This window comes from Pelodiscus sinensis, chromosome 15 (genome assembly GCF_049634645.1).
Source record: "Pelodiscus sinensis isolate JC-2024 chromosome 15, ASM4963464v1, whole genome shotgun sequence".
Classification (NCBI taxonomy): domain Eukaryota; kingdom Metazoa; phylum Chordata; order Testudines; family Trionychidae; genus Pelodiscus; species Pelodiscus sinensis.
The window spans coordinates 17,368,258-17,388,081 of NC_134725.1; the positions used below are offsets into that span (position 1 = coordinate 17,368,258).

At 42.2% G+C, this 19,824-nt stretch overlaps 1 protein-coding gene across 1 annotated transcript in view; it reads right to left on the reverse strand.

Moving 5' to 3' along the window:
- Nucleotides 1-3,053: 3,053 nt before the first annotated feature.
- Nucleotides 3,054-19,824, reverse strand: part of PPIL2 (peptidylprolyl isomerase like 2) — a 161,809-nt gene continuing 145,038 nt past the window's right edge. Inside the window, exons 17-20 of the mRNA XM_075898287.1 lie at nt 8,224-8,296; nt 7,879-7,941; nt 7,204-7,343; nt 3,054-4,458 (exon numbers count right to left, since the gene is read on the reverse strand). Coding sequence (XP_075754402.1) covers nt 4,365-4,458; nt 7,204-7,343; nt 7,879-7,941; nt 8,224-8,296 — 370 coding nt within the window. The 3' untranslated portion in view covers nt 3,054-4,364. The remainder of the gene's footprint in view (nt 4,459-7,203; nt 7,344-7,878; nt 7,942-8,223; nt 8,297-19,824) is intronic.

Sequence of the window (19,824 nt, forward strand, 5' to 3'; positions counted from 1 at the left end):
GGCTCCCCCCCCCCCCCCATCAAAAATTATTGCCTCTCTCTAAACTAGACAAAGGAATTTTTTAAGCCCCTATTTTTCACACTGATTCCTCACAGAATAATGCCAAAGAAGGTGGCTTTGTATTGATTTTAAGGGTTAGTGATTACCTGTGCAAGGCTGGAAGAGAGTTGGAAAGGAAGGACACTTAGAATACACCCATCACACCAGAAAAACACACACTTTGACTACCATTGTGCTTTGCTAGAATCAGAAATAAGCACCCAAAGATAATGAGGTGTTAAAAATTGCTACTACGTAGGGGCCACAAATATTTTCAACACTCTCACCCCTGATTTGTGCTACAGGGGCTCCTGCCACATCCAACATTGAGATTCTTTGTGACATCTCAGACACTTTCCCCTCTCTTCTGATTGCCAGATTCAGGGATATCTGTTCATCTGCAGCAAAGGCCACCTCCACTGACTTGTATGATTGTATCCCATCACAACACAGGACGTGCAGCAGCTTAACTCTCTCCTTTGTCAAAAGCTCAGTAGGAACAGTGATAGAGCAGTCAATGCCTAGAGTACTGCCAAGTGGAGAGAGCAGGTTGGTGAGCAGACGTGGTGTGCTCTGAATTGCCATAGGTGTGTGTGTGTTTTTAGCTTGGTCATGTTTAGGGTGAATTTAGCACTGCAAAGATGTAGGCTCACCATTGCTGGAATGTGCCTGCCTCCGTTTAACCACAAAGGAAGTATTTTAGTGCAGTCTAGACTGTGGTAATTCAAGGTTCCTCTCATCCTAACCTTGACCAGGAGTGTATAATGCATGTGTCACCTTTATGAGGGAGATCATCTGTTCTAGGAACCTATTCATTTGGCCTGATTGGGAGAGAGCAGCTAAGTGTTAGAAAGTGGCTTTCAGATGCTTAGCTTAAGTCAGCTGGGAACAGGTTTAAAGTAGAGGATGCTACATGCCTAGCAAAGGAAGTGGCTTGGTCCTATTTAACTAGATATTTATTTTTTAGAGCTGGTTTAAGTTAAACCACTGCCTTCAGTCACTAGTGCACTGGGCTGATTTCAAACCACAAACGGGTGAAGAGCTCAGACTCTCCAATAATCCACAGCCCCTCTTACTACAGTTTGCATGCAATGTGACTGAGCAGTATATGCCTGTCAATCGCATTGCCTCACACCTCTGATTTGTAAGTTTGTCTCAGTGAACAATTGTTCATTGTATTGTTTTAGTACTTCATCTTGCCCTTTGCTTGTGTAGACTATGTAGGCAAGTTGCTGAGTGAAGTGCTACCACAGTGCTGCAGTGAAATCGTACACCAAGCACAGAACTTTCTCTCTAGGATGGCAAGTGTGTCAATGCAGAGCAGCAAAGAGGTACGGATTATGTCACAATGGAAAAGCTTCTGCCTAGGCATGTCTATCACCTATTCTATTTAAATAACCCCACAGATTTCCCACCACCCCAGTTTACTTAGTACAAAGGTCACTAATAGTGGTGGTCACCACATAACAGTACTTAGGTAAATGAAAGCAACAAGACAAAGAATAAAGAGAACAGAAATAATAGGACTTTACAAGCAGCGCTGTTCTACACTACTGCAGGAGATCAATCTAAGTTACACAACTGCAGTTTCATTACTGATGTAACTGAAGTCGAGATATTTATATCCACTTACCGCAGTGCATTGACGAGAGATGCTCTCCCATCAACTCCCTTTGTGCTTCTCTTTGAGATGGAGTATTAAGAGTCGATGGAGAATGACGTGGTTAGTTTATCGTGTCTGTACTAGATGCAATATGTCAACCTCAGAAGGATCAATCACTGCCTTGTTGATGGGACTGTAGTCAAGGGATGCCCACGGTGTAGCAGATAGCCCTGCTTCACAGAGATTACAGTCTAAACAAAGGCTGGAGCAAGGACAAATTCTGCAATGCCCAGTCTGTCTTATCTAAAACCAAACTCAACGCCTGCTTTGAACCTGTCCTCCCTCCCGCAATAAGGACTAAAATCTGTCCCTTCCATATGTTACGTTTACTTTTAGTTACTTGAACTTCAGTCTCTGCATTTGCTATATCAGTCCTACCAGTGTGTAGTCAGCCAGCCACACACCAAACTCCTAGTGTGACTGTTTCAAACTGAAACTTAACTGTAATGCGTAACAAAAAACAGGACTATGTAGCACTTTACAAACTAACAAGATGGTTTATTAGGCGATAAGCTTTTGTGGGCCAAACCTTTTCTTCCTCAGATCAAATTGTGAAAGAAAACTGGCACAACCGTATATACCACATATATCATTTGGTATATATGGTCATGCCAGTTTTCTTCCACTATTTGATCTGAGGAAGTGGGTCTGGCCCACGAAAGCTCATCACCTAATAAACCATCTTGTTAGTCTTTAAAGTGCTACACAGTCCTGTTTTTTGTTTCAGCTAGACCAGACTAATATGGCTACATATCTATTACTATTGTAATGCATAAGTGTGCTTGCTGTGACTGAGGTGTCCAAAGTGAAGACTGCCTGCCAATATCCAACCTAATTCTCAAATTTTTATGCATCCTCCTTTTCTTTGCATTTATCTTTTGCAGTGTTGAGTTTAAGACAACTGGACTACAGCGAACTCTCGAAAGATGTATAAAAAGCCAGGCCTGTAATGTAAGGTACACAGGGAAACCAGGTACTACAAGATTTGTGAACTTACATGTAATACAATAACTATTAAACAGGAGAGCTTAGCAAAGACTTTTCCAGGAAAATTAGCTAGAAGTTTTAGTAATACACAAAGAAAGTCAGTTTCAGAGAAATGCCACAATGTTTCTTGTTCCAAGATTTGTACACATGCTTCTTCTGTTGAAACTTACACTCTGCAAACTATTTTAAAACAAAATTCCCTGTTCTTTGCAAACTAGCTTGAACTTCCTATAATTTACAGAAAGTAATAATCATATCTGCAGAGTTCAAAGGTCTGTTAAAGTGTGGCTGAATCATTTCCTTTTACTTTGCAATGCCATAGTCCTAGGAAAATATTTGATAAGATCAGTCACATTGACAAGTGTTCAAAAAGAAATAAAAATTTTAATTAAAATACTTTACCAGAATACTTAGCTGCAATTTTATATAAATGCAGATTTCTTTTAAAGCAAGAAACTTAATAGAAAAGCATTATTTACAAATCTGATTACAAAAGCATATCTGAGCTCCTGAGATGGAATAAGGAGGGGATTCCCGCTAATTCAAAACGTCTAGGTAGAGCCGTGGAGGACTAGTACTTCTTTGGGCCACAAAGACAGTAACAAATAGAGGGTGAAGATTATTAGGAGTTAATATTAAATGCTATTGTCTGATACAAGTACCTTCTTCCTAAGATCTTTAGTTTGGAAGCATCTTAATCTGTGCCTGCCTGGATAGTCTAGGATATTAATATATTTTGGGCTGATTCTGGAAGGGATTTAATTAGATTAAGTGAACCGGTGGAGGTGATCAGGACACGTTTAAAAAAAAAAATCAATCTACAGTGCTGCTGCTCGCTATTCACTTGTATCAAACGGAAGACACACAGCAGCACTGGCGATAAAGAAAGGATAAGCCTTCTGGCCCTTACAAGTGGCACAGAGCGATACCGGTGTTTCAATGGCAATAATGGTGTCCTAACTGTTCTGCAGTGATGAGTGGAGGCTCTGGATTAGGCTTCCAGTCCTGACTAGCTGCTTCCCAGGGTTTGGATGGCAGCATTTCGGCCTGTGGATTTATGCTGATTGCCAGCAACCTCTCAGCCCATCAAAGAGCCATATGGCTAAGGTCCACAGGCAATCATTGAACAGACCAAGGGGAGCTGCACAGGCATTCAAAAGACAGGGAGGTAGAAAGAGAAAGGACAGTAAGTGGAGCTGCAGGGTTCCAGCAAATAGGTTGGGGGTAAGGGATGAGACAGAAACTAAAGCAAGGGGTACAGTGCCATCAGAGTTCCCCCAATTCACTCAGCTGCAGTGACCTGTCTCACGTGGAAACAATTCCCTGCAAAAGGAGCTCATTCACCAACGGAAGTATCCCCTGAGCTCCTGCCCCAGCATGAGATGGTTCTACAGACCAGCAAAGTAGACAAAAAGGCCCTAGATGATCTACAGTTTGAAGTAGAGGCCTATGGCTATGAAACCCAGCACCACCCAGGCCTTCCAGGAAGATTCAGTGGAGGAATGTAGTTCTCTGGAGAACAAAGCTGCATTAAGGAACATTAACAAAGCAGTAATTTTTCTTTCCCACTGAGCCATTGCTTTCCCTCTGCAGGACAGCCTATCTTTCAGGCGCCTTTGGATTGGTGGGAGGCTCCTTTTTGCAGTACTGCTTCAGTGACAGGCTCTCCACTCTGCTACCAGGAACTGAAGTCCCCAAAGCCTGTACTCCTTTTCTCTTTCTTCATAGCCACACTGGTTGAAGGCCCATCATCATCTGCTATTCGTTTTCTGCAGACAAAATGAAAACATCAGTGACTATTTATGTTAGATGAGCTAAAATCAGCTGGATTCCTTTCCCTTTTCAAGTTTGATCTAGAATGGAGCCGACCTGTCATATACAAATTAGAGATGACCTTTGGCAGCAGCACTGAGACGACATTTTCAGCAGCATTGAAGACATAGGGATTAGGTCTAGGTCATAAAAGAAGGAGGGGCCACTTAACACTTTGGAGATGGTACCAGAGTTGGATTTTGAACACTCCTGAAATGCAGAGGCTATGAGGGGGTTGAACTGATGGCTTTGGGTCAGGCCCAGCACATAAGTAAATCCAACATGCTGCCACTGTGAAAACATGAGCCTGTTTGTTCCCCATCCAACTTTCTGTGGAATGTTTAGTGTTTTTAAAAGCAACTGGGTTTTGCAGTTAGTAGGGTGCAGTGCAAGAAGCGGAGCATAGGGCGATAATTCCCACCCCTGCCAGCATTTTGATCCAGGCCAACAGAAGCCCATGTTGTTATCTGTGGCATCTCTTCAGCAGAGCCTACGAATAATGCAGAAATGCATTTGATTTTCAGTTAACATGAGGTGGCCAATAGGGATCAGACAAACTACCAAAGGTTTCACTGCAGAACAATGTTATGTTACAGAGAAGACTGCAGGGATAAAAGATAGTGGGGAAAAAACCCACAGGAAACTGTTTGGCCCACTCAACACAAGACTATTAATCTTGCAAGCTTCCCTACATGTTTCCATAGTGGAGCAGGAAAATAATGTTAAGTTTAATAAATTTCAGCAAAATTTTAAAATAGAGCTTAACAAGCAACATTCTGTAGCTAAACTTTTAAAAGATCCAAATGATTAACCATGTATATGTGTGGGTTAAAATTACAAGATAAAATTTCAACTGAATGGGCACCAAAATATCCCAATTGCATAGACATAGAGGCTAGTCAGGAGCCCAGGTCTGTACATACAAATACATGTCTTTGTGTACACAACAAAGCAACAGCCACATTTGAGGGAGGTTTTGGTAGAAGCCTGCCAAAATGTAGTGGTACAAATTCCTTTTAATTTTTTCCAAATAGTTGAAAAGCTGTACCAAGGTTTGGCACTCTCCCTTTGAAAGTTAAGCTATCCACAGTACAAGATGTGGGCAGAGAAATGATGCTTTAGGAGTTACTTTTAACAGCTGCAGAAAGGGAAACACAAAAGACTGAATTCAGGTCCTGTCCAGGAAGCGGGGGACAGGTTCCTCAATGAAGATTGTAAATGTGTTTATAACTGTATAAAAATATTGTTAATGATGAGCTTTTACACTGAGCCTTTAAAAAAAAGTTAAGATTTTTTATTCTTTACCGATAGGGCCAGACACCGCTGACTTCTGTGATCGGTACATGACCAAGGTCCATTAGCATGAAACAAATCACTAGTAAACAAACGGTCAGTAGTGATGGATGGCAGAACAAGGTGGTGGAATCTCCATCCCTAGAGATTTTTAAGTCCCTGCTTGACAAAGCCTGGCTGGGATGATTTAGTTAGGGGTGGTCCTGCTTTGGGTAAGTGAGGAGTGAACAATTTTTGGTAGGGGACCACTCCAAGATTTTGGAAAGTGACCAAAGGTCACATTTTTGTGGGGGGGGGGGGGGGGGGAAAGAGGGCAGGATCTAGGATGGAGGTTGGGCGCAGAAGGGTGCACAGGGTTAAGGGACTAGGATGCAGGAGACGGTGTGAGGTCTGAGATGGAATTTAGGTAAAGGAGGGGATTGTGACCTGAGTCAGGGGATAGGGGTTTATGGTCAGGGAGGGAGAATGGGTTCAGGAGAGGACTCTGACCTGGGGGCGGGGCTATAGGAGGAGGTGCAAAGTCCGGGAGGGAGCTGTGACCTGGGAGAAGAGTAAAAGGGGATACAGACTGCAGAGGGTTTGGGTGATAAGCTGGGGCAGGGGATTGGGAGGGAGATTCAGGGAAGGAGTCGGGGTTCAGAAGAGGACTCTGGACTGGGGGAGAGGGCATAGAAGGTGGTACAGGATATGGAAGGCAGTTGTGAATGGGGGTGGGGTGCAGCAGGATTGAATGGTGACCTGGGGGAGGGAGTTGGAATGAGGGAGGGGCTGGGGTGCCAGAGGCAGGCTCTGGCTAGGAGGTGCTTACCTAAGCCAGCAGCCCTGCAGCTTCCCAAGGAAGGCTGGGCTCCCTGTCCACTGCAGCCTGCTCCCTCCATGTCGCTCTCAGCTCCGGGAGGTGAAAGATTTGCGATGCTCCCATCCCCCAGGCCAATCTCTCACTTCCTGTTGTCTGGTTGTTTCCATCCAATAGGAGCTGAGAGATTAGCTGTGATCAATTCCTATTGGCCAGTTGTTTCTGGCCAATATGAGCTAAGGATTGGGCTGGGAGTGGGGGAGATCGCACAGTTTCTCCCACTCTGCAGAGCAGAGAGCCCACAGACTGTGCTGTAAACCAGGCAGCTGTGTGCCTGAGGGTCCCAGCAGGGTGGTCTGTGTGCCGGATCCAGTGGCTTGGTGGGTCAGATCTGGCCCTGGGCTGTATTTGCCCAGTCCTGTGGTAGGGGGTTTGACACAATGACCACCTGAGGTCTCTTCTAGCCCTAGGATTCTATGATTCTATGTGACAGTGACTCCGATACAATACTGAGCAATAGTTCTGAGTAGTGTTAATGCCATAGAGAAAAAGGGAGTTCCCAGTGAAAGTCAACACAAACACTAAACAAAGCACAGTTGTGCAAGGAACTTACGTTGCAGCCATATTAATATACTTCCCAATGCCCTCCCGGTAAGTTTTGGGAGCCTGGCTCTCTTTTTTTGGCAGGACAATCTTAGTTTTAGTTTTGGATGCTTCCTCCTCTTGTTGGGCCTTCTCTCTCTCTGCAGAGATCTGAGAGAAAAGAGTATAACAGTATGTTACAATAGATTAGTTTGAAAGGCGATGGTGCCTAAAGTGCTTTGTATTTGCAAAATGCTACAAAATACTGAATATTACTGTTATGACTTACATAGCTATTAACTATGTAACTGCATTAATAACTGCATGCTTAGTTATTAACCTGAAGGGGGCCACTTGGAATGGACAATCTGTGGCTATCACTCTACTGCAGGTGATACCTCTGTATTGCCTGACACTGGGAGACATGCAGGGAGGGGCCTTTATAAGTTTGCTGTATTGTGAACCTTGCCCCACTTTAGTTTCCAAATTACTAGTGTTGGAGTGGATAGTAATGTTTCTAGGAAATGAGACAGCTTCATATTGCAGCTATTCAACCTTTGCTTGCAAACACAGGGGTGAGCACCCCAGGCGAAGACAAGGGAGGAATGGAACATAGAAGTATGAATTTCCAGGGAAATGGACAAAGCTACAGTTTAAATGTACATATTTCTTTGAAAACCTATCAAACAGATGATTCACTCCTCACCTGAGCATCTGCCTCTTCATATGGATCAACAAAAACAGTTGTTGATTTAATTCGTATTTCCTCCTGGGAACAGAAAATTAAAATGAAAGCTATTGGAATCTGCTAATTAGGTTGGTTTCATTTTTCTGAAGAAGCGATGAGGAGTCCTGTGGCACCTTATAGACTAACTGAAGTGTAGGAGCATAAGCTTTCGTGGGCAAAGACCCACTTCGTCAGATGCATGTCTGAAGGTAATTTTTCTGAAGGTAATTTTTAAAAATAAGCAGCAACAGGCTGTTATACAATGAATTCAGGGGGAACACACATAACCTCTTTGTTTGGTAACCTTTTCAGTTTAAGTAGTACCTTGGGACGATCTGTTTTTGGATCGCTGTCCACATTCTCCATAGCTGTCAGAGCCTCAAAACCACCAACCACTCTAAAACAGAAGAAAGCACTTAATTTCCAGCTGTACTGATGGGATTATTAACCCCTCATTCTGGAGGAATATGTAGCAGGTGTACACTCAGCTTGAAAAGATAAATCCACATGCCTTTAGCAGCTTGAACAGCTGACCGATATACAGAAATCCAGGCAATGAGTGTCCCAATATGACTACATGGGCTCAAAGTAAAGATTTTAAAGCCCAGATGAACATTCTTAAAAATGGGAGATAAAATCAACACACTGAAATCACTGGAGGTCTCTTAATATTGTGACAGCCCACTAATACAGCACTTGGGGAAAAAAGGAATTAACACTAGGTTGTCACAAATTTTAACCCCCTGCAGCAAACTGGTTTTGATAGAAACTAGAGAATTATTTCTATTATTAAGCACTTTTGCTTTAAAAACAAACTCTGGCTCTTGATAGATTACGAATAATAAAGGCCACATCCAAAAGGAATAACTACACACTTGGCTTTAAACAGATAAGTAGACCTATTGAATTCAATGGAACTGCTCATGCACTAAAGGTTAAACATGTTACTTCTAAGTGTTTTTTTGGATTGGGACCAAAGTGAAAGATGTAAAATAATCCAATATAAGGGGTCAGAATTCATTCATTGAGAGATGACAGGAAAGGAGTCAGATGCCCTATTCACCCAAAAACTCCCGCTGGTGAATTTTCAGTGTCATATCACCTATACTAATCCTTCAGTCAGTGCTGAAAAGAGACCATACCCCACAGAGATTAAATCAAACACCAATGGTAGCTTATATTTTCTCAGTACCAAATTGATGGTCTTCTGACCTAAGTGCTCATCTTTCAATGCACGGTGTGCACACAGGTAACAAGACAGACTTCATAATATCTGATCAGATAGACTTCAATTTGTGAAGGCTAAACATTGGATCAGTATGAATTAAAATGAGGACTGTTAAAATGACATAACTTTGTATTTTACCATCAAGTTCTCTAGAATCAGTAGTGTTGTTAAAACTGATATTTTAGAAGTAGGATAACACAGGATTAGAGCAGAGATAATTTCGGAGTCTTAATGGAAGGAGACTTCTTCAATGAGGAACAGCTGGCAAACTTACACAGAATAAATCTCAACTCTTTCGCTCAATGTAAAGAGGGAAATGTGACAAAAAAGTACTTAGTACAGGCTGTAGATCCAAATTAAGTCCATCTCAAAAGCATGTAATAAAGTTATAGATCAATATAAATACAAATGCTTTTGCAGAAAGAAACGTTTCTTTCTTAAACATCCTTTTAAGTATGGGGTAGCCGTGTCAGTCTGGATCTGCAAAAGCGACAAGGAGTCCTGTGGCGATTAACAGATGTATTGGAGCATAAGCTTTCGTGGGCAAAAACCCACTTCGTCAGATGCAGTCCCAGCTGGCGGTTCTGTTCTGCTCTCCACCATGGTGGCCACCCTCCGCCAGGACTGCACTCCCCAGTGCCAGCCCAGCCCCTAAATGTAGCCAGCCAGGGTGCTCTGATCCAGCAATATTTGTGGTCCTGCTGGAATATCTTTTTCTTTCTCTGTCAGGAGCCATGTCAGCAAGGGTTTTTCTTTTGTTTTGCTTCTCACTGGTGTGTGGCCTTCAACTGATTTTTTTTGTGGGTCAGCAGCCCAAAAAAGGTTTACACCCCTGAAGGCTTGGATGGATTAGATTTGTCTTGGTAAATGATGATAAACATCAATTACACCATACACCCAAACCTATACAAATATTTCCTTTGATAATCTAAATGTACCGATAAAGACAGAAAAATTATACTTAAGTTCTTGATTTTACTATATTAACCTTGTATACTAGGATGTGTGATGTTCACAATTTTGTATTTTAAATTATTATGAAGGTTTAATAATTATTGTCTGACCCCTCTATAATTTCCCATAAATTATAAGTTCCCACAAAAACTCCAAAAAATTTAAATCAATAGAAACATGCTTAAAAATGAACGTGGATATTATCTGTCAAAATAATAAAAATCCAATTCTGCCAAGCTTAATTATATCCTGTTATTGCCAAGATTCATGAAGTTATAATCCTAACATCAACATGACCAAGATTCAATGCACCTAACCAATATACTTATGCTCATTAAAGCAATTATTTCACGTATACTGAAGAAATAAACATGCTAGAGAAGTAACTTGAGGGTTTGGTGGGTGAGAGACTGTCTATTCTATTACACAAATCCTGTGCATAAATTTTATGTCTTGCAAAGGAACACAGAAACTACATATGGATAAAACTTACAGATCACAAGAAGGGCTGGCTCGAGCCATTCCTGTGCCCAGGATAGTGGGCGCGTGACGCATGCGCGGCTCCGCCCCTGGGCGCACAGCGCATGCGCGGCCCCACCTCCTTGCGCACCTTACAGCTGCAATCGGGCATGCAGCATCTGATGGCAGCTGTAAGGGGCCCCATGTGGCCCCCAATCCCGGGCACGTGGCACCTGATGGCAGCGCCCCTTAGAACTGCCATCAGGTGCCCCCCCATAGATTGGCACCCCGGGCAGCTGCCCGGCTAGCCCCCCACCTTTCCCTGAATCTGGCCCTGATCACAAGGTCTGCCAGGGTAGGATGCAACTTTCTAAGAGAGGATATTAAATGACTAATCTACTTGATTCCATGCAACAGTGTAAAATCTGTTTTAGTACACAAATCTTTATACAGCAGTTGCATAACAATGAAACAAATGTCACAAATTCAGATCAATTTCCTGTCTTATCTTTTAATGTCATAAATACACTATACAAATGAGACTTGATCATTCCACATTCAACATATCGTGCTAAATTGAGATCACTGCAAAGCAATGGTGTAGTGAAGGTGAAAATAGGTTTAACCTTTTTCAACCACTCTGGCCCTTACATAAATTATAGGGTGCTGTTCATGATTTGTCTAGAATTGAACTAGTCCGCTTCAGATTCCCATGAAAACAGATTTGTTCATAGGATTCCCTGTAACAGAGATGAAGGTACCTTTTGGTCAGACAACTGGTATAACTGAAAAGTTTGCTCTATATTTCCAACATACACATTAAAATCCTCATTTTTCAGGATAACCAACCTATTTACCTCAGTTAAAAAAATAGTCTACAACGTGTTTTATTTTCCATGGAAACATAAGCACTAAGTTTAGGTTTACTTTAGTTACCACAGTAACACACACAAAGCACCCTTAAGTTCTTCAAGATGTACATTTATATTTTCATGAAAAGTAGATTGACTCCGGCATTGGAAAGTTTTACACTTCATGTTTTAATTAAAAATCCATCTTTTCTGGGTTGATTCTAAATGGGGCAGCCATCTATCCTAAATGCAGTGATACTCTGTAGTACTCAACTCAGTCAAAACTTTTACTGTACACACAATTAATCACCACAAGTCAAATCATTAAAAGGTAAAAAGCATGTAGATCAAAGTCAACCTTCTACATAAGCAGATTTCAGTTTGAAGTTTGCTGTCATATTATTTAGTGTTGTCCCTAAAACCAAATTCAATATACTTCAAAAACCCTGACAAATGGGCTTCCAAATATTACACACAAGTCTTCTGTTATAAAATATCAGCAAGTGAATTTATTTCTTTTCTAATATGATTTAGAACCTTCAATGACATTCACACAAGTGTCTACCATACAGTTCTCATTTCTTTTGTTTGGCTGAATTATATGAATTAAACCCCATGCAGTACTTTGGATGGCATATGTCCAAAATGATAGTTTCCTATTTAGAAGACAATGCAGAAATGTGTGTGGAATTTTTAATGAAAAACAAACTCGCATACCAGGATGAAATCTTTTTGCTTTGGGAAAATATTTTTCCCTCAAGCTCATGTTTATAAAAATAAAGTACCACAATTTTTATACATCTCTACACTGTATATTTGTGTAAAAGTATATGTATTAGATGGATCTCTTGGGCAGGTGTGCCTGCATAAACATGTCATCTATCACATACTGAGTAGACTTTTGAGGCTGTTAACACAAGTAAGACAAGTACAGCTTAACCCAGGGCTACTTAACTTTGGAAGCCCTGGGAGCCACAATGATACGGCACATGTTGATGGCTGCAACTTAAGTGTGGTTGCATGTACATGCAAATATATGCAAATAGCTTCTTTCACACTAACAGGCATGACTACAAAGATTAAGGCAAGACTACACAACACAACGGCCCCATTTAAGTCAGTTCCCATAATAGTAATAAAATGCAATATTTATCAGATTTCCACCCATATGACAGCACTTTTAGGGTATGTCTACACTACAAAGTTAATTCAAACTAACAGCCGTTAGTTCGAACTAACTTTAATAGGCGCTACACATGCAAACCGCTAGTTCAAACTTAATTCGAACTAGCGGAGCGCTTAATTCGAACTAGGTAAACCTCATTCTACGAGGACTAACATCTAGTTTGAATTAAGTAGTTCAAATTAAGGGCTGTGTAGCTAGTTGGAGGCTAGCCCTTCCCAGCTTGCCCTGGTGGCCACTCTGGGCACAATCAGGGAAACTCTTCTGCCAGGGGGAGAGGTAGTGGGCTGATGTGCACCAGGTGGTGCAAGGCAGCCTCCACCCATTGCTGGCAGGCTTGCATCAGCAAGTCCAAAAACTGCACCAAAAAGCCCAGAGTGAGCTCTGGCTCCATGTTGCCAACTGCGGTGGCGTCCCCAATGGGAACCACCGACACAAACAGGCGCAGAGAAAAATGCTTCGCTGTCCCTCGGCGAGGTAGGCAAGCAAGTGGAAAAGCTGAGAACCGGCTGTCCAGGGTGGTCCCTTTAAGCACGAGCCTCAGATAGCCTCAGACAGCAGCCACACAAAGCAACTACTGACCAGATGCCCTGCCGGAACAGGTTTCAGCTGCCCTTAAATGCGACCCAGCATCCAATCAGTGTGGACGCGCTAGTTCGAATTAGCAAAACACTAATTTGAACTAGTTTTTAAGTCTAGATGCATCAGTTCGAATTAGCTTAGTTCGAATTAGTTCTGTAGTGTAGACATACCCTTAATGAGCAATGACAGTCCAGGAATTTAATTTCTAAAATGCATATCAACAGAAGACCATTATATTGACTCGTGTTGTGGATCATGTTCCCTGTGGCGGCCATGTTCAAACGATTCCACCTGTGGGCTGCGTGTTGAGCCCTGCATAACCCTAAATGGCACCTTGGGCCACAAACAAATGGGCTGCAGGCCACATGCGGCCCACAGGCTGCGTGTTGAGTAGCCCTTGCTTAACCCATCCATGGACTTAGTTTTGAAGGTCAAATGGTAGAGCCCTGATGATGCAGTAGCTCCTGCTCTACAAAAACCGCTAGTGAACCAAAGAACTCACTGGAACCATTTCTGTGTCTTCCTCTGCCCCCAGTCCTGTTGCAGGCAGAGTTGGGCCCCTATAAAGAAACTACACACATTAATATGCTTACCAGAAACACACTAACTCCAGTGAGAGCTCTGGCAGGAATCAGTCCTTCAACCTTATCAAACAACAACTGTTTGCTCAGAACAAGCATCCCCAGGAATCTGCGAGTCACTCCTTTATACAGCACCATGAATAGGTAATGATATTGACAATGGGTCCTTAAGCCTCAGAGAGGAGCTTCAAAAGGCTGTGTTTCTGCATAACAGAGGTGATAATTTGCATTCTCCTTCCCTAGGTATTTTCTAGAAACTGGCACACTGTTTAAAATAATCTTTTGAAGTTCATGACACTCTTCAAGGTTTCCATTGACCAAGGTTACATACACCACAATATATAAACATTGCATTTCAAATACAATGGACTCCAAAGACACTTACACTTAATTCAGTAAGGTCTGTCCAGGGTATTGTAAGCAATTGCCTTAGCTGTCACACAGAAGCCAAACGTTCTGAAATACAATCACTTTTGAGTCTCCAGACAACAGATTTCAGCAAACTGCTCTATGCAGAAGAAAAGATACTATACAGCATGGCTCTTACACTCTCAGAAAAACTGGTCTGGTGGGAAATGTGACTGGGAGAAATAAAGAGAAAGTCTACCCTAGCCCTGATTGTATTTCCTTTGCCAGGAGCACTCAGTTTGACCTTCGGTAAACAAGATCAAGGTCTCCCTTGCTGTCCTGTCCTAGAATTCTACAATTAACAAGTGTGAGCTGATGAAAACTCCAAACTCAGAACCACTATCAGGATTCAAAGGCTGATGGCTCCTGACTAGCTGCTCATAAATCACTACAACATGACCCTTTGCATAAGGATTATTAATACAGAGAGCAAAGTGAGCATACGCTGTTCTTTTGGATGTAATGTCATTGCTGCTCATGCAAAATCGATAGCAGAAGCCTCTGAGAATGCAGAAGGAGAGGGTGGAGAGACAGATCTTTGCATGCTAACTAGGTTAATGCTATAAAAAGGGACTCAAAGGAATGTCCCCATGCAATGGGCTTCCTAAAATGCTTTTCACCCAGAAGAAAACTCCTACCCCACACTGGGCAGAGATAGTAAATGCCAAGTGGTTTACACCATATTGGGTTTTTCAATTAAATGGCTTTTCAAACATTTAGAAGTCAGGAAAAGCCACTAGTTAATTTACAAGTTAATTACAGCATTTTAAAATGTCTGGCAGTTCACTGCCAATTATCACTGGAGAGGGTAATTACTGAGTTAATCTTGGTAACTCGTATGCAGCAGGAAAGCCACATAGCTTATAATACTCCTTCATTTGAAGACACTATTCCTCTTCAATTCTCTTTACTTTTGCTCCTTTTTCATATCCACCTTACCTGCTCCTTTAGCTCATGGGTCTTTGGTGAGCCTCCCGGGGCCCTTGTACATTTCAAAAGCAGGGAGTGTGGGGGCAGTTTGAGTCCCTAGCTTGCCCCAGGTCCCCGCAGCGCTTCTGCTATTGAAATGTAGCAAGACCATTTCAAAGGCAGAAGTGCAGCCACTTTCCCACTGCAACCTTGCCCCTTCTTTCCTAGGAGGAACTGGCTTTTAAACTGGCGCCCCCCAGCACTGGACCCTGTTCCACCCCCTTGCTAGCTCTCTGTGACCGAGGCAGCAAGGGGGGGGGGGGGGAAAGCAACTAGTCAACTATCTGATAAGCATTTACACCATCCCTTCAAATCCTCACTGCGGAGGGACAAAATATTTTACATAACATCCCCATAGTCTAAAATTTCAAGCTCTTAATACCTGCTACTAAGCAAGACTGATTTCCAATCTGCAGTAACACAAATTAAAGTTTTTAAAAAGGAGAAACTTCCTAATGTTAAATAGTGATAGAAATGTAGCTGTGTTAGTCTGGTGTAGGTGAAACAAAATACAGGACTATGTAGCACTTTAAAGACTAACAAGATGGTTTATTAGATGATGAGCTTTCGTGGGCCAGACCCACTTCCTCAAATCAAATAGTGGAAGAAAATAGTCACAACCATATATACCAAAAGATACAATTAAAAAAAATGAACACATATGAAAAGGACAAATCACATTTCAGAACAGAAGGGGGATGCGGGGGGGAAGGAAGGTAAATGCCTGTGAGTTAATGATATTAGTGGTGATAATTGGGGAAGCTATCTTTGTAATGGGTAAGGTAGTTGGGGTCTTTGTTCAGCCCCCTGCGGAGAGTGTCGAATTTAAGCATGAATGACAGTTCAGAGGATTCTCTTTCAAGAATGCCATTTCAATGCCATTTCAACCAGAAAGGACACTGTCTCAATGACCTAATCACATGCATCTTACTTCAGAAGACTTTCAAATCTGCACTTGAAAGGGAATCCTCCGAACTGACATTCATGCTAAAATTCGACACTCTCCGCAGGAGGCTGAACAAAGACCCCAACTACCTTACCCATTACAAAGATAGCTTCCCCAATTATCACCTCTAATATCATTAACTCACAGGCATTTACCTTCCTTCCCCCCCGCATCCCCCTTCTGTTCTGAAATGTGATTTGTCCTTTTCATATGTGTTCATTTTTTTTAATTGTATCTTTTGGTATATATGGTTGTGACTATTTTCTTTCACTATTTGATCTGAGGAACTGGGTCTGGCCCACAAAAGCTCATCATCTAATAAACCATCTTGTTAGTCTTCAAAGTGCTACATAGTCCTGTTTTTTGTTCCTAATGTTACTTACTTTCTTTGCTATTAAAATAAACACTTTCCCCCATTTTCCTGTTTTTCTTAGAAACAAGATAAGCTTACTTAGAAATTCTTAAAACAATTACATACAAGACAAAATTCTACCCTTAAGCATAGTTCCTGCTAAGGTGCACACCTGTGTGGCTGCACACAAAAAATTCTTCTCCTGCCCACCTCCTCAGGAGAGCCATGAGGCAGCTGGCTGAAATGGTGTGGCGAGAGAGCCATTGGAGCAGGGGCTGGGATCTGCTGTGGCTGCGTGGCAGGGGAATCCTGCTCTAGTGACTGGGGCTGCCATGTGACGGGGGAGTTGGAGGGGTCTGTTCTGGCAGCTGGGGCCAGGAATGGGACCTGTTGCATGGTGGGGGTAGGGGTGTGTGTCTGCTCCGGTAGCCAGGAACGTGTGTGTGTAAATAAATTGGGTGCCATGGTGGCACACATCCAAACCGGCACATATAACCCCAATATTGGTGCACAAGCCAAAACTCACTCTGCTCATGGTTGGAAAATCTTAGATGGAACATTTCCCTTAAGTAGATAGATGCAACCCTACTAGTCAAAACAGGAACTGCATGAAGGCGGGAACAGGTGAGGGCAGAATTTGGCACTATGTAAATAGGGATGTTCTTAAACCGTCCATAAGAAATAACCCTCAACTCCATGATGAAGCCAGAGCAGCCCTGTAAATATAAACAGTATGATCAAATTTAGAATACACTATAAAATGGAACTTCAGATTTCAGGGACAATACTTTAATTACAACTGGAATTAACTCTGCCGGAAGACAAGCTCATAGTTACAGGCAGTGCAGTTACAGGAATCTGTTCACTCACAGCTTTTAAAATTAGAACTTATTTAAGTGAGACAGAATGTTGACCAAGACACAGAAGTTACCCACTTTTCTTTCACAAAGTGATAAATGTTCCTCTTTGCATTAAGAGGAACATTGCCAGCAGATCTAGAGATATCATTATTCCCCTTTATTTGGCTTTGGTGAGGCCACATCTGGAGTATTGTGTCCAGTTCTGGGGCCCTCACTACAAAAGGGATGTGGACACACTGGAGAGGGTCCAGCAGAGGGCAACCAAAATAATTAGGGGGCTGGAGCATATGATGAGCGATTGAGGGAGTTGGGTCTGTTTAGTCTGCAGATGTGAAGAGTGAGGGGGGATTTGATAGCAGCCTTCAACTTCCTGAAGGGAGGTTCCAAAGAGGATGGAGAGGGGCTGTTCACAGTAGTGACAGATGGCAGAACAAGGAGCAATGGTCTCAAGTTGTGGTGGGAGAGGTCCAGGTTGGATATTAGGAAAAACTATTTCACTAGGAGGGTAGTGAAGCACTGGAATGTGTTACTTAGGGAAGTAGAGGAGTCTCTATCCCTAGAGATGTTTAAGTCTGGGCTTGACAAAGCCCTGGCTGGGTTGATTTAGTTGTAATTGGTCCTGCCTAGAGTAGGGGGCTGGACTTGATGACCTTCTGAGGTCTCTTCCAGCTCTATGGTTCTATGATTCTATGATAAGGGAGCTATAACTTGTACTTACAGGAGTCACCAGTAAGGCAAAAGGGACAGCTTGGCAGAAGGAGAGTAATTCAGAGAATGCAGTTATTGCAGTATCAATATTGGGAATATTAGCAGTCAAATTACTATTGTGCTAAATGCCAAAAATATGTTTGGCTCTACAGAACTCACAAAATGAAGCCAATTCCTGCCTGAACACTTACAATGGGATACACTAGAAAGCCCAGAGGAAAAGAATATATCCTAGCTACTGAACAGCTCTACTGTTCACACAGAGTATTTCATGTATTTATTTTAAGCAGTTTTTCAAACTGGGTAAAAATCAAAACAGTTGATAAAAAGTTACAATTAAAAGAAAAATAAAAGAATAAGGTTCAGATTCGAAGGAACTATCAATGAAATTGTGTAATAAAATTGTGCTTATTTACCATCAATGACACATTTATTAAATAGCTTGGTATAATTTAGCACCATCTATTATAATGCTTGCACCTGGAAATGATGGAAACAAAAACAAGTATGCACTGCACTTTCTTTATAGATCTGCATTATTTCCTTAGCATTTGCAATATTAGGGGGGGTTGAGTGGAGTAGAACCATGAAAACAACATTTCTCTCATAACAAGGAAGGGTCTGTGGAGCTTTCCACATTGATACTCAATTGACATTGCAGCATTGTATCACAGTTGTAATTAACACAGTTCAGAGAAACTACACCCACATTCTCCCTCAAAATTCCTTTGAGGGTTCTCTCCCTCATAGGCTCCCAGCTCCTCAGTCATCACCTCTCATGGGTAGATACCCACGCCTCTCCCTCCTGACAGATTTTTCCAGGATGCACAATTCCCTGACTAGTGTGATATTCCTAGCAAACCAGACTGCCTAACCAGGATAGCATCTCTTCTTAGAGGCTACACACAGTGTAATGGCCCAAAATGGTTAGCTAGCACACAACTTTTCATAAACAAGCACATTTATTCTTATGGTAACCGCATTAAAACATATTAGAACAATAAAAAAACCCTACACGTGTGCTAATTAGTTTACCAGTGATCACTCCAACTCCAACTTAGAGCTCTGGTAAATGTCAGTCCTTGAAAATCCACAACTGAATTTTTTCCCATAGTTACAAATGTTTAAGGGCACACATACATCACAGGGCTAAAGCGGAAATAAACTACACAACTTGAGCTATGTCAATTGTGTAGATTAAATCGAAATAGATTATTTCAGCTTTTGGCACTGTCTTCACAGCTGGAAGTTCGAGGAAGAGCACTTTTCCTCTGACTTCTCTTACTCCTCGTAAAATGATGGTTACAGGAGTTGAAGTAAGAAGTCCTCCAGTTCACTCATATTTTGACATTATGTCAAAATAACTGCTTGTAGTATAGATGCGTGCTTGTAGTGTAGATGCGGACAAGAACAACAAGAGTTATTCTGAAATAACACTGCTGTGTAGACATACCTTAACTGCCTCAGATTCAAAACCAGAACAACTATGCAGCCCTTCCTTTATATCATTTCGGCCTTGGATCTTGGCCTCATGTGACAAGAGATTAGCAGACAAAGGTCAACTCCACTGGCCATAGCTTATAAAGGCTGGGTTTTTGCATAACTAGAAGTGGGGAAATTGCAGCCAGGAAAAGCTCTCCCTACCTAATTCCCAGAAGAGCTAGATAGATTCACGGAGGTTAGATCCATGAATGGCTACTAGCCAGGATAGGTAGGAATGGTGTCCCTAGCCTCTGTTTCTCTGGAGCTGGATGACGGGAGGGATCACGTGAGGATTACTTATTGTGATCCTTCCCTCTGGGGCATCTGGTATTGGCCACTGTCAGCAGGCAGGATACTGGGCT